The sequence below is a fragment of the Rhipicephalus microplus genome, chromosome 2, assembly GCF_043290135.1.
Source record: "Rhipicephalus microplus isolate Deutch F79 chromosome 2, USDA_Rmic, whole genome shotgun sequence".
Taxonomy (NCBI): domain Eukaryota; kingdom Metazoa; phylum Arthropoda; class Arachnida; order Ixodida; family Ixodidae; genus Rhipicephalus; species Rhipicephalus microplus.
In genome coordinates, this window is record NC_134701.1 from 140,545,556 (window position 1) to 140,558,901 (window position 13,346).

At 44.2% G+C, this 13,346-nt stretch overlaps 1 protein-coding gene across 15 annotated transcripts in view; it reads right to left on the reverse strand.

Moving 5' to 3' along the window:
• The window catches only part of LOC119170694 (uncharacterized), a 615,982-nt gene that overhangs the window by 55,761 nt on the left and 546,875 nt on the right, over positions 1-13,346 (reverse strand). For 10 of the 15 annotated variants that reach the window (XM_075886872.1, XM_075886861.1, XM_075886863.1 and 7 more), the window contains 3 exons: positions 10,106-10,198; positions 5,711-5,818; positions 2,162-2,251 (listed from right to left, as the gene is read on the reverse strand). In XM_075886872.1, coding sequence (XP_075742987.1) covers positions 2,162-2,251; positions 5,711-5,818; positions 10,106-10,198 — 291 coding nt within the window. The remainder of the gene's footprint in view (positions 1-2,161; positions 2,252-5,710; positions 5,819-10,105; positions 10,199-13,346) is intronic. The other 5 variants (XM_075886865.1, XM_075886867.1, XM_075886869.1 and 2 more) reach the window with 3 other exon arrangements.

Sequence of the window (13,346 nt, forward strand, 5' to 3'; positions counted from 1 at the left end):
GTTTTTTGGGCTCAAAGTGCACAAGCCTGATCGCATCAGGTGTACTGCCTCCCTCGCACTTACAGCATGTTAAAGGGGTCATGAAACAAAAATGAAGCTACCCGTTGGCAATTTTCCCTGCTTCGATAGGGACCAGACATGCTGATTTTGAAATATTTCAGCACAACACCCAGTAAATAATGATCTTCGTTGGAAACAGGCGGCACTATTGGCTGCCATAGGCATTAATGTGTGAAGTTAGCGGAACGTCGTGGCAAGAGAAGTTATAAACCAAGCGTTAGCTTTCTCTTGCTCCAAAACTATAGATTTATAAGAACCTAGAAATGAAAAAAAATAATAATAACACCATTTTTGTGCTCAGAGCTGAGTATACTGTAAAAGTACAGCAAGTGCTCCGTTTGGTTCCACTTTCACGTGCATCTGCGCTTCGCCACCTGTTGCCATCGCTCATTCGGCGCAGCGTCCCAATGCTTTTCTTACCGATTGTGTTCACCAGTGCTTTACGAGGTGTTTTGGGTGGCTTAGTCCTCGTGATACTTTCCGTGTGCCTCGTCAGACAGTGCCGCACAATTTATCAAAGTCGAAACAACATTTGTGACGGCTTTATGACACTGCGATCGAGACAGAATGCCGCTACAAGCCTCGCTCAACTGTGGCTCAGCAAACACCACCACGTCGCCATGTTTTGTCGACGACAGAGATTTTTCATTGGCCGACTTGAAATGACATCAGCTGTAAAGTTCAGGGGAATGCGACCGAGGAATCGAAATTGTGCTTATATAGCTATTAAATTAACCTGGACGACGCGATGAATTGACGAATAGTATTGAATGGATGGCCAGGATTCTGAATTCAAAATTTCCAGAAAGTATTTCATGATTGATAATTATTTATTTTTATTTATTTTATTTACAGAATACTGTCAATGCCCATGGGGATTATTACAGGGGTTTAACGTCCCGAAACCACCATATGATTATGAGAGACGCCGTAGTGAGGGCTCCAGAAATTTCGACCACCTGGGGTTCTTTAACATGCTTCGAAATCTGAGCACACAGGCCTACACTATTTCCGCCTCAATCTGAAATGCATCCGCCGCAGCCGGGATTCCATCCCGCGACCTGCGGGTCAGCAGCCGAGTACTTTAGCCACTAGACCACCGCGGCGGGGCAACATTTCATGACCCCTTTAACTTTAACAAATAAGAGAGCCGAAGCATAAGTATCGCATACTTTTGGAAGAAAGGAGCAAACCCGTAAAATTCAAGTGGACACATCAGAAATGTCTGCCACAATCCGCAAAAGTGCACAGTACGAAAAGGCAAGTTCGACATTGGTATGATGGTGGCTGCATAACATGTGCTATAGATGAGCAAAGCTTCAGTGAAAGTTTGGCACTTGCACTGAATTGCAGCAATTTGTGTCATCCCACTTGCGCACTGTATTCTGTTTTACAATGGACAAACAATGCATTAAGATTTTCTTTTTCCATGCAATTTAGCTTCGAGTGAACGCGAGCTAACAGAATATACGAAGCTGCAGTGCAGAAGATGTGCCGACAATAACTAAAAATTCAAATGAAGGCATTTTATAAGCTTGCACCATAGCCAGCCCCCAGATTTCTACAAGCTTGTTTTGCTAAAAAGTAACAAGTAGCAGCTCTGTTCTGCTATGACACCACGGTACTATCACACCACTTAGGGTTCAGGCAAGGGGTGTGCGAACATACAAAAGCTTCTGAACAATGCCTTTCAGTCCCAAGTTCACTTCTAATGGTTCGACAGCTTATGTCTGCTCTGGGGTTGCTCTCGACGACTCATTCCAAAGGCAGCAGTGAGGGCTCCTAAACTAAACAAGAGAGCATATAAACGATGCTAATACGTGAAATTCACCACCTGCCATGCTGTGGCAAAATCTGCATTGCCTTCTCATCCACCTGTGAGATTAATATGCTATTCACATGTGTTGTAGCAACCGACAGATCCCTCTCGTCAAATGACTGTAACCTGGCCGGCAGAACTACGGACCCGGGGAGCCAAAACCAACGTTTCTCAAATCTCTGTCAAGAAACCGCCAGCTAAATCAGCATTTTGACTAGGCTTCCACTGTACCGCCACTATTCGCACACCCCCGACCCAGAACCTTGAAGGGCCCAACCTCACCTGCTGCACGATCCCTGCGGGAACACGCTGGTACTGGGTGTAGTAGTGGATGCTTTGGGCAAAGTTCTTTGGGATAGTGACACGGGCAATCTTTTGGGAACAAATGAATGGGAGAGAATGTTGGGGGGAGGGAGCAACAGAAAAGCAAACCGCATAAAGGCCCAAGAAGATAGCGGCAGCAAGAAGGCGACATCACCACCAATCGGAGCATGCATCAGCAATGAGGGGGCATGGGAATGGGGGGAGGAGAAGGGAAAGCACATGACGGCAATGTACAAGCAATGAGACGCACAGCCCACTTATAAGAATAAGCAGCCTCTGCTAATGTAATTTCAAGACTAGCTCTAAAGCTCAACTCATGGCAGTGCGATGATACCAGACGCTGAAAAGTATAATTGCATTGCGAAGCTTAAAAATTGCAGCCAGAAGCTGTTAAAGCCGAGTGACCATTCGTCTGTGGAGGGTCACCTTATTAAAGCGTTCAAATCTTCCTTGAGCTGCGCAATGATGCCATGCAAGCAAAGCAAGTTTTTAAGGATGATGCGAGCCGAAGAATAGAACTTCTTTGTTTTTGCCAGTTTAGCTTCTCTTAATTCACAACAAAAAGCTGAAATTTGTAATTAAATCGAAGTGGTTGAAATCCCTTGAAGAGAGCACGAAGTGGCTACTAAAAACTAAAAAGATCTCACGGACCAGAGTCCCATGAAAATTGTCACCTGGCTGCTTGCCATTGCATTTTGCATGAGCAGTTCACTAAAGCCACATGCTCAAATTAACCATGGTTGCCAAGCTCTCATTGTGGAAGAATCATCTTCAAAAAAACATAACTTTCCCGTATAGATGAGCTCTAACTGATGCCTTTAAGTGCGTTTTCCTCAAGATCCACTTTCTGACATTTTCTGTTTAAAAATTAAGTGTTTGCCACTTTTGACAGCCTGATGGAGATGAAATTTTGCCCACATATCCCTTAGCATGTAAAGGGTGCAAGTATTTTCTTTAAAATTAAGGATCGGCTGTATATAATTATTAAAGGGGCCCTGCAACACTTTTTGAGCATGGTCAGCAAATGCTGCCGATCGGTAGTAGAGGCTTCCTGGTACACGTGGCCTGGAATTCGCAATAAATTATCAAAGTCAGCTAAAAATTGCTCTCTCTTCCCTCGACAAATCACGGAATGTGCCCAAAAACCCCACGTAGATGACTCATCTGTCAGCCATTGGCTTATTTGAACATGGCGCGCTCGGTTGTTACAGAAATCACCGCAAGAGGCCGTCAATTGTCCACGTGTGTGCGCGCGATCGAACTGAAAAAGTCACGTATTTGATGAAAAAAGTGTTGAAGGTCAAGAGGCGCATGTAAAATTTTTTGTTTGCCCCTCCCATCCCTACCTGCTTAGCTTCCAGCGCTTTCGTCGGGACTAGAGAAGAGAGAATGCGATTGCAGCAAACATTTTTGTAACTCCGCTCATACTGGACGGATTCTTAAAATTTTTGAGGCATTGAATTTGTGAGGCAACAAGCTTTTCCAGTGAACTAATTCCATGGTAACTCGAAAAAGTGTTTCAGGGCCCCTTTAAGAACCTAAAGTAAGCAATTAGTATGGGCTGAGAATTCTAAAAATTCTCGCATTACAGTTTTTCCTGTCTATTAAAATGTATCATATGCACTTTTTTATACTTATCTGCATTCTACAGTTGATGTGGAGCAATATGAGCCATTAATGGATCAGAATTATAAAAGTTTATTAGCAGAGAAAGTTGGTCCAGAAATAGATATACTTCACACATAAAGTGAAAGCTGTGGTTGTCATAAAACTAATTATATATTTGAAATCAGCACAAGAGCCTACATATACAGCAAGAAATTCATTGCTCTAGGTTACACACTAACACTTTTTTTTTTTTGAGATCGCCTCTCCCCTCAAGCACTGCCATGGCAGCGAGCACTTTGTCACAGCAGGCTTCAGGACTGTTATAAGTGAGCTGTTGAAATAAAACTAAGTAATACCTAGCACAATATCCTAATAAGTTCATGCCAACTAAACCCTTATCATATCTGAACACCCACCAAGTTCAACCACCAATTGTACGAAATTAATTATAATGCATGAGTGACCCAGCTTGATTAATATGCCTGCTGACAGCATCTTCAAGTACTCTCTTTATAGATGGAAAGAAAATCAAATGTTTGGCCTCCCGTTGGATGCGAAACTAAGAACCCGGATAACCTGGCAAGCTAGGGCATCAGTCATAATGATTACAAGCAGTATTAACATGCCATGCAAAATAGCAATGTAACTTGTTAGTCCTGGCTACCACAACAATAGGCACTTAATGTGGCTTTGCAAAGACTGCTACTATACGACAATTAGCCCGGGAAAAACTTCAGAAGCTCATTTCTAGCCAATATGCTTCGTTTACTTTTTTTTCCAAACGTGTTACCGAATACTAAGCTATGGCATGCTTGCTGTTGAGTTCATTAGTTCATAATGAATTCAAAGGCATGAGACAGTGCTTGTGAGTGACAACAGGTGCAAGTGGATGCAAGCATGAATGAGTTGTAGTACCAATTAACAAAACCCGATGACACTAATGCATGTGAATCAGGAATGCGAGTTGACCATTGGGCATGCAAGAACAGAATATATGGGCGAAAGAGAATGGTCAAGAGTGTGGGGGTGAGCCAGTGGCACTAAGTGTGCATGGAAATGAGTGCAAATGCATGCGAGTGCTGGTGAGTGGCAGTGCACATGAGTAGGAACGTGAGCGAATGCTGACACGTGCACTCGGCTCTTACACACTCAGTGAAGCAACGAATGTGTTCAGCTCTTGCACGCAATGTGTGTTCCCACTTTCACACTTTCCGAATATCTACATTGTCTCGTGCTGTCTGTGCCAATTGAATTCAACAGTTCCCGATTACTACTAATTGAGATGTGAAAGCATTATCAGTGTCCGTTCTTGTTTGTGTGGGTTCACCTTAGCTCAAATTTGTGACAATTTGAAAGAAACATGACAGAAAAAAAAAGGATATAGAAGGAGGATTCCAGAAGAACCTGTTCTCTATGTCAACTACGACATTTCCTGGACTTTCCCTGATATGTTTCCCCCGACGATAGGAGACTCTTCCTAATAGTGTCTCCAATCTAGTATTGATGCTCCACAGTTTCAGCCTCTAGCAAAGAAGAAGCAATGAGTGTGTGAAAAAAGCACATATTTATAATGCTATTGCTGTTGCAAAGGGAGGGGGGTATGCACGTCACATGCCAGCATGCTGAAACCAAACAGCTGAATTATACAAAAACTACAACACCTAACAACCATATGCTACCAATCCGAGCCGCTGCCAAATCTTAAAAACAGAGGCCAAGGCCAAACCATCAACGGGCCTTTCTGAAACATGCACCCGGCAAGGAAAAGGAAGGATGCCGCCGCCATACCCAGGGCTCCACTCAACGAAAAAGCAACAAACAAAAATGGAAGTTGGGCAGGGAAGGTGGTGGTGATGGACAAGAGGTGAAAAAAAGAAAAAAAAAACAGCAGAAGCTCACCGTCGGCGGTCGTCCACCCGCCATGTTGGGTCGCTTGGGTGGCTGGTCCACATCCTGCCCGTCCTCCAAGGATTTGCGCTTGGAGATACTTTCTTCCGCACCCTCGGGCTGAAAGAAGGCGTAAAAAACAGCCTCACCGTCACTCAACCCTACTCAGCCAGAGAGATAACAGTGGCGTGGAAAGGTGTCGAAACGACATAGCAGGACTTTCGCTTCGCGACGAAAAATACTGTCTATGTCCAATGCCAGTAACGTGCTTCCTCGGTAGCAAGAGTTTATTGAAATAAGCCGCTTGGCAACGAGAACAAAAAGGAAATGCACGCAGACGATGTGCAGGCAAGTGCAGATGCTTGCGCTTTCAGCTGCCTTTACCTGTTGCTCCCACGAACAACAAAAACGCAAAAGGACTGCACATAAACATACGTGATCTTGTCGTTTATATCGAATCAACAAACTACTACCATCTGTGACTGCAATGCTGTTCAGTTCAAGTCAGGACATCAAGTTGCACATTTTGTAAAGGTTTGATTGTCTTCATAGCCTATAAGCATGACTGATGAGAAAGGGCTGGCTACTTCCAGAGAAATGAGAGTTCCTTTCTAATTTTAGCAACTACATTCTTCTCACAAACCAATGAGAAAGCATAAATATGCATGGTAGAATTGTTTTTCAAGTTGCAACCATAAGATCTGATTATTAGAAATTAAGTAGATGCCTCCGTACACAACTGCGCTATCAAATGAAAGGCACCAAACATGTCACTCTAAAGTTGCAAAAACACAGAATGCATCACATGGAGAAGCAGAAAAGAAATTGCAAGACAAAAAATGTACTGCACCCAGGAACAAAGACAAGTGCAGCTGTGGGAACTGGGACAGCAGCAAGTGAACACAGTGTGACAAGCGAAACATAGTAAGCAAGACATTCGCACGCCTTAAGAAAGCCTAAAAGAAGCCTCCCGAATTATGAAGGGACTCTATTCATTTCCCAAACTTTGCTATTTTTAAAGGGCCCCTCAGCAGGCCCCTCATAACAAATTCTAGCTAGACACTGACAGTTGCGTGTTCGAAAAAGGACATTATGCCTTTAGAATTTCTTCAATCGGTTCATTACGAGTTGAGAAAACCAGTATTTTAAAGCAGCGCGAAACCACGATGAGAGGAGGTGAGCTCGAAACCCTTGCTGCTCGCCCTGCGCAGTCTTCGCAAAGCCAAGTCTCTTCCCTATCCTCTCCAGCATCTGAGCCAACGGTCACGTGCACATGACGTCCTCGAGCAAACCTGACCCCCGGGGCACCCGAGCGGCGTTCGTTTGTTGTCCAGCGTTATTTTGTGGTTTACTGCCCGTTTCTGCGAAGATGCCTTGTTGTGCACTCATTTGGAAACGATGGCTTAGATGCGGTAGAATAGACGAGCATATTGAGGGCTGGAGCGTACAGGACCATTAATTTCGTTTCCAGGGCTGGCGTCGCCTCAAGGCGCTAACCTCCGGGACACAAACACATGCAAAACGGAGGCAGATTTGGCTTGCATCTCATTTCAATTCCTAGGAAAATAAATGAAAATGATGCGCGCATTCCTTCTTCTGTATCATTTATCTCAAGTTTTATTCTATTCAAACCAACTACACGTCGTGTGATATAAGTTTCGCTGTGTCACGTGCTACTGCTGGCGATGTCGGAGCACAGTCATCTACGTAGAGGACCAACGTCACAGCACTACCGTTTACGTAGGGCAATTCCTACGTCTGTGTCACGCCCTCATTCTCTGAGCACACGCCCGCGAAAGGAAGAACAAGCAGCGTTCATCATAAAATTTGACCCAATTTTGTGGCGTGTAGCATAGGAAGTTTTGGCCGACGTGATTGCCCCATGTATGCACTGCGTTCGTCAGCTCAATATTGTCAAACCTGGTGAAGCCCTCTAAGAAGTGCTGGCATAACAGTTTCGAGTTCTCAGTGCCCTGGATAACTTTACGATTCTCACTCATTTTAGCAATAGTTCGGTTCACTGTTTTTTTTTTTTTTTAGAGTTTGTGCCTGCTGAGCACAAGCCCAGCGCAGTGAAACATCGTTAGCATTCTCGTTTTATTTTTTTTTCCAGCAGTGTTAACATATTATAGCTCAACTGACCCACACAAGCGAAATTATCTCCCGTGCAAAGACACCGCAATAACGCATTGCCACACCATCGTGACAAGGCATTAGCAAAACATAACGATATTAACACCAAACCTCAATTCTTTCCAAGTATCAAATATCTATTTGCAAGAAGCACATGGTAACAATTATTCTTATAATTTTAAAATTGTCAGTATTCGTTTAAGAAAAGTAAGCTATGAAACTTGAGCGATGAGCCGATTACCTGCACTGTGTCACAAACACCGACGAGATTTAAAAAAGAAAGAACATGCAGGAACAGAAAGGAATACAGACGTAAAGAATGCATCACCACATGGCTCCAGTTTATGCAGCACACACACACAAAAAAAGGAAAATAAGAACAAAAATATGTCGCAAGCAAACATAGAAATGAAGATTGGCCACATCGGCAAGCACACTCACAGCACATGCCACCTCAAAGACAAGAGGTTAGCAATAAGAACACAAGGACAGTCGTAACCAACGAAAAAAGTCCAACCAACCGACAAAAACATGTTTAAAAAAAAAGAAAGGAGACTTTGGTACATTTTGCATGCTCGTAAACAACGACTGAGGTGACAGCACCAAATGCACCGCACAAAATAAGAAAAAAGGAACTCCTCAGAACAAATGCCCAGTTCACATTCAAACGCATGCCACAGTGGCAGAAAGGGAAAAACTAAATATTACCATGCAGCAGGCAAAAAGAAGACATAAGACGCTGTTGTAAAGAAACTACATGCGCAACTTATATCAGCTCGAGGCCTACTGCTTTTCAAACCATGGAAAGCCTACTAACAGACAAAACTTAAAAGATGGTCCACAGTACAGAAAGCTGCAAGCACATGGTTGCTCCAGAGAGCCTAACACACATGGAAACAGAACATTTTTTTTTTTCATTCTTTCTGTGTTTCCCCTAACTACCTCTGGCACATGTGCAGAAATGTATAACTCATTTTCTTTCCATCAAAAATACTGCATATATAGGGAATTGAATATGCGAGTGACTGGCTAACTAGCCGCTCCCACCTTATAAACACAAGAATGTTTCTAACACGTTCTGGCTGCTAAAACTCGTACTATTCCTGAACACCTGGCCCTACGTGTCGAAGCTACCAGAAAACCCCAGTTCTCCACTTCCACTTTATAGATGCGGAGCGAACAGCTTGGCGCAACGCATAAGCTGGAAATTCGTCTTTTTCATGATGCCACGGTACATGCACCTTTCCTCTGGTGAAAAATTCGTGATCTATACTGCTTTTGGGACGTTAAACTCCACATATCATTAAAAGTCATGATCTCAGAGGCTTTCGTTTTGGTAATACTGGTCATCGTGGCCTCAACCAAGGTCTTGCTAGAACCGCAGAGGGGAAGTACAGGAAAATGAAAAAGGCGAACTGTGACAGCCTGACGACATTACCAAGTTGAGAAAAGCATGCACTTGCGACACAAAACTTTTTTTTATAGTTGTAAAGCTAGCCTTCCTGCAATGCAGTTAGATAAGTGCTTTGCAGCTAACCGCGGCTAACACTACTACTAACGCAACTAACCGCGGCTAGTCACTTAGTTGTAGCGCAGTTTGACCAAACTAAGATGCGGGAAATGTAGACTGTTCTCTTGACGTAAACAAGCCTAACAGACGAGTCTCAGGACGCGCAACTAGGGCCTCGTCTCCGCTTGAAGGTCGACAAGTGCCACCGCCAGATGGGCCAATGTTCAGCACAGGGAAGCATATTCGGAGTTTATGAAAAGGCTCTGCTGCACTGAATATAGCTGTTACTGACTGTACATAAATGCTTGGCACCGCTTCGAGGGCAAACCAGTTCCCTTTCCAGCATCAGGCCACTTTCACCGATCGGTCACCGATCGGTGAAACCTCTAGTGCTGTTGATTTTGCTTTGTAAAGCACACTACAGATTGAACCCGCAGCAAATGGTGTGGAAACCTGCCCCATTCTTGTTTTCCATGCTTTGAACACAACATCAACTCTAGTGGGGACTTTCTGAAACCACACCGCATTGACAATTTGGCAGCCCGTTAACGGCGCGGAGAGAACACATTCTCACAAGACAAACAACTGCGTCGTCGTTTCAAGATTCACCTGTGTGCACCCCAAACCATCGAACTGCCACATGACACGTGCGAAGAGAAGAGGGGGAAAAAGAGGAAGGAGTTGGGGGAGGTGTAAGGCATGCTTGCGTCCAGACGTGGTGTTGCGGGGGTGGGTGGGTCAGCAGAACGGGCAGCGGTGATTACCTTGTCGGGCGACTCGGCCTTGAGCAGCTGCTGAATGAGCAGATCCTGCGACCTGCGGAAACTCTTGTCCCCACTGTCCTCGCTATTCAGCAACTGCGAGCAGGACCACAGACACCCACCCACTGGCTTGTTGACTTCCTCAACACTCAAGAGACCACCCCATGGCGCTTATCATTCATCTTTCTTTCCTACAACTGACAACACACCCAGAAACCCCCAACAGTGTACATCCACCCAAATCTTCAGCTAGCATGTGTGAGTGGAAACATTTCTGTGCGTGAGCACCATACAGCCAAGTTGCAAATGTGGTAAGTGCATGCTGATACAGCACACAGCTGGGAATATCATTGGCTTTTTTTAAGGAGGTCACATCATATCAGCGCACGAGTGGGCAAAAGGTTCTGCTCGTATTTTATGTACCGAAGGTGAACCTTGCAGCCCGCAATCTGCAAAATAAAATTTAAAGAAAAGCTGCGTGCTCCTTGTTGTGAGAAATCAAAAAAATTTGCACAGCATGGGTTAGTGGCACGAAGCTGGAATCAAACGTAGAGCTGTTTTCCTTACAGTGTGGTCGATTCTTTACAGTGTGCACTAGTCATGTGCTTTCGGCGGGAACATTTCACGCGACCAGTTATGTGATCTGACTTTCATCAGGTGAATCACTGCTACATGGCTTTTAGAAGGAACATGTCCCGTGACTAGCTGTTACGTGATATTACGCGACTTCAGTCAGGTGACTAGTTGCTACACGGTTCATAACAGCAACATGCCACGTGACGCCGTTACGCAGTGTTGCATGACTTCAGTTGGGTAACTAGTTGTTATGTCATGTTACGAAATTTTTAGTTTCGTCACTATATGATATGCAGTGTTAATGAGAAATTCGAAAGCGCGGGGGCAGGTGCTGAAGCTGACGTTTCAACAAGCGAATTTGTCTTTTTCAAGACTGCAACTGTCCACTTGTCGAAACGTCGGCGCTAGCACCTTCGCTCTGGTTTCGAATTTTGCATCACAAGCTTCCATCTTCCCCTTCTTATGCAATGTTAATTAAATTAAGTCATCTTTGGTCACGAGAGTCGTTCCGTGACGTTTTAAGAATTTTTTTGCAATAACAGATTAGCTCATTATAGCTATTGCGTTCAATGCTTGACAAATTGTCGTGGGAGTGAAAACACAAGTAGGAGAGGATGAAGAGAGTGCATACCGGTTCATGATGGCAATTCCTGTTAACATTAATCAGCGTGACAAAAAGCTTAAAGAGCTCCACTCTTAAAACACGATTCATGCGCAACAATCGTGTGGCCTCCTCGAGAACGAACTGCCTAACAGATGATGGGCCCAGTTGCGTGCAATTTGTGGGCATTCGCCTGCTTACCCTCGCCTTGTTTGCAACTTCGCTCCGTCATACGACGTTGATGCACATTAAAGTTGCTGCTCATGCGTGATAAAAATTTGGGCGGCTGTACATACGGCACAGTCAATGAAGCAGTGAATCCAGTGTTCTCCCCTTTTTTCATAACTATTCGCCTACGAATAAGTTACTACATGCAAAAAGCACCGGTTGGTTGAAGACTTCTGTTAGTCCATGCAGCACTGTGGAACACACGGCAACGATGAGAAACAAGTGCTCTTTCATCCCCACACACAACAGGAAGGACATTAATTTGCACAGTGAAAATCAAATGAGAAACCAGCTCTCCACGCAGATCATCACAACTAGTTCTAATCAACAAATAATGCAGTTTTCCTTCTCATGTTCCTAATACCAAAACCAATGAAACACACAAACAGAACGCCTCTCCAGCAAATCGTAACACTAGAATGACTTCTTATTCCAACCACTTTGTTGCCAAAGATAGTGCAGCAACATCTTGACTTATTCTTACAGCCAGAAAACATCATACCCATCATCTCACGCAAGGCTGTCGAAAGGAGAACAGTGTCACACTGTGTTAAAATACTTAATATATCCCTCAGTCAAGGGTAGCAAACACCTCAAGCCACAATGAAACAAGCATACCAGGTAAACACATTTTATTTGATAAGCATTAAAAGGACCCGGAAACACTTTTCAGTGCCGCAAAAATTTTAAGAATCTTTTCAGTACGGAAGGAGTTACAATTATTTGTCGCATGCTGCAATCGCATTCTCTCTCCCTGATGAAAGCGCTAGAGCGAGGAATGATACCGGGGAAGAAAACACATCATGTGCGTTTCCTGACCTTGAGAACTCTTTTTCCTTCAAATATGCAGCCTTTTCAGCCTGATCGCCCGCGCACGCGTAGACATGTTACGGTCTCTCGCAGTGATCCCTGTATTGACCGAGTGCGCCATGTTCATATCAGCTAACGGCAGATTCTACGAGTGATTTTTGAGCTTGTGTCATCATTTGTCGAGAAAAAAGAAAGCAATTTTTAGCTGACTGTGCCAATCAATTGTGAATTGCAGGCCGCGTGGTGCGCTGCAATATTTGGCTCGCGTGTTCGCAGGAGTCTCCACAACAGATTGACAGCGTTTCCTGACCATGCTCAAAAATTGATGTAGAGCCCCTTCCAATTTCTCTGCGCACTTAGTAACTTTTCAGAATGACTGAACACTGTCAAAGACCGGGTGAATACGGCAGCTTCCCAGGTAGAGCAATTATACAAGCAGCTTTCCCAATGCTACACGATACTGCCAAGGCAAGAGCCTCGTACCATTGTGTTTACGAGCCTCGTACAATTACTCAGTAGAACATACTAGCAACAGCACTCTTTTTCCCTTTCCACTAGCACAACTACAGTTGAACCCCTTTATAAGAGACACTGATATAACAGACTAATGAGTATAAGAGACGCCAGTGTGCCTACAATAAAATACAAGTTGATAAGGAAATGCATACGACGTACCCAGCTTCTAAGAGACATCTCATATAAAAGAGAACAATTGCTGCCCAGAGCATGCCTCTTATAAAGGTGTTTAACTATAACACACACCTCCGAAAGCAATTGACTGTCGAAACCCGCTGTTCAGCACCACAGTCTCGGACACATGACACAAACATACAGAACATGACACCAGTCCCTTCAGAAAATGGCGAATAACATAGGTGCACCGCGGAAATTGAATGGAGCTGCTCATTGAATGCCCAATTTTACATGCAACCAACAGGTACAACAGTCTTGCATCTACACTATAGCAGGATAGCAAAGCAAACATAACAGTATTGACACATGCAGAACCAAAGCAAACGTACGACAAGC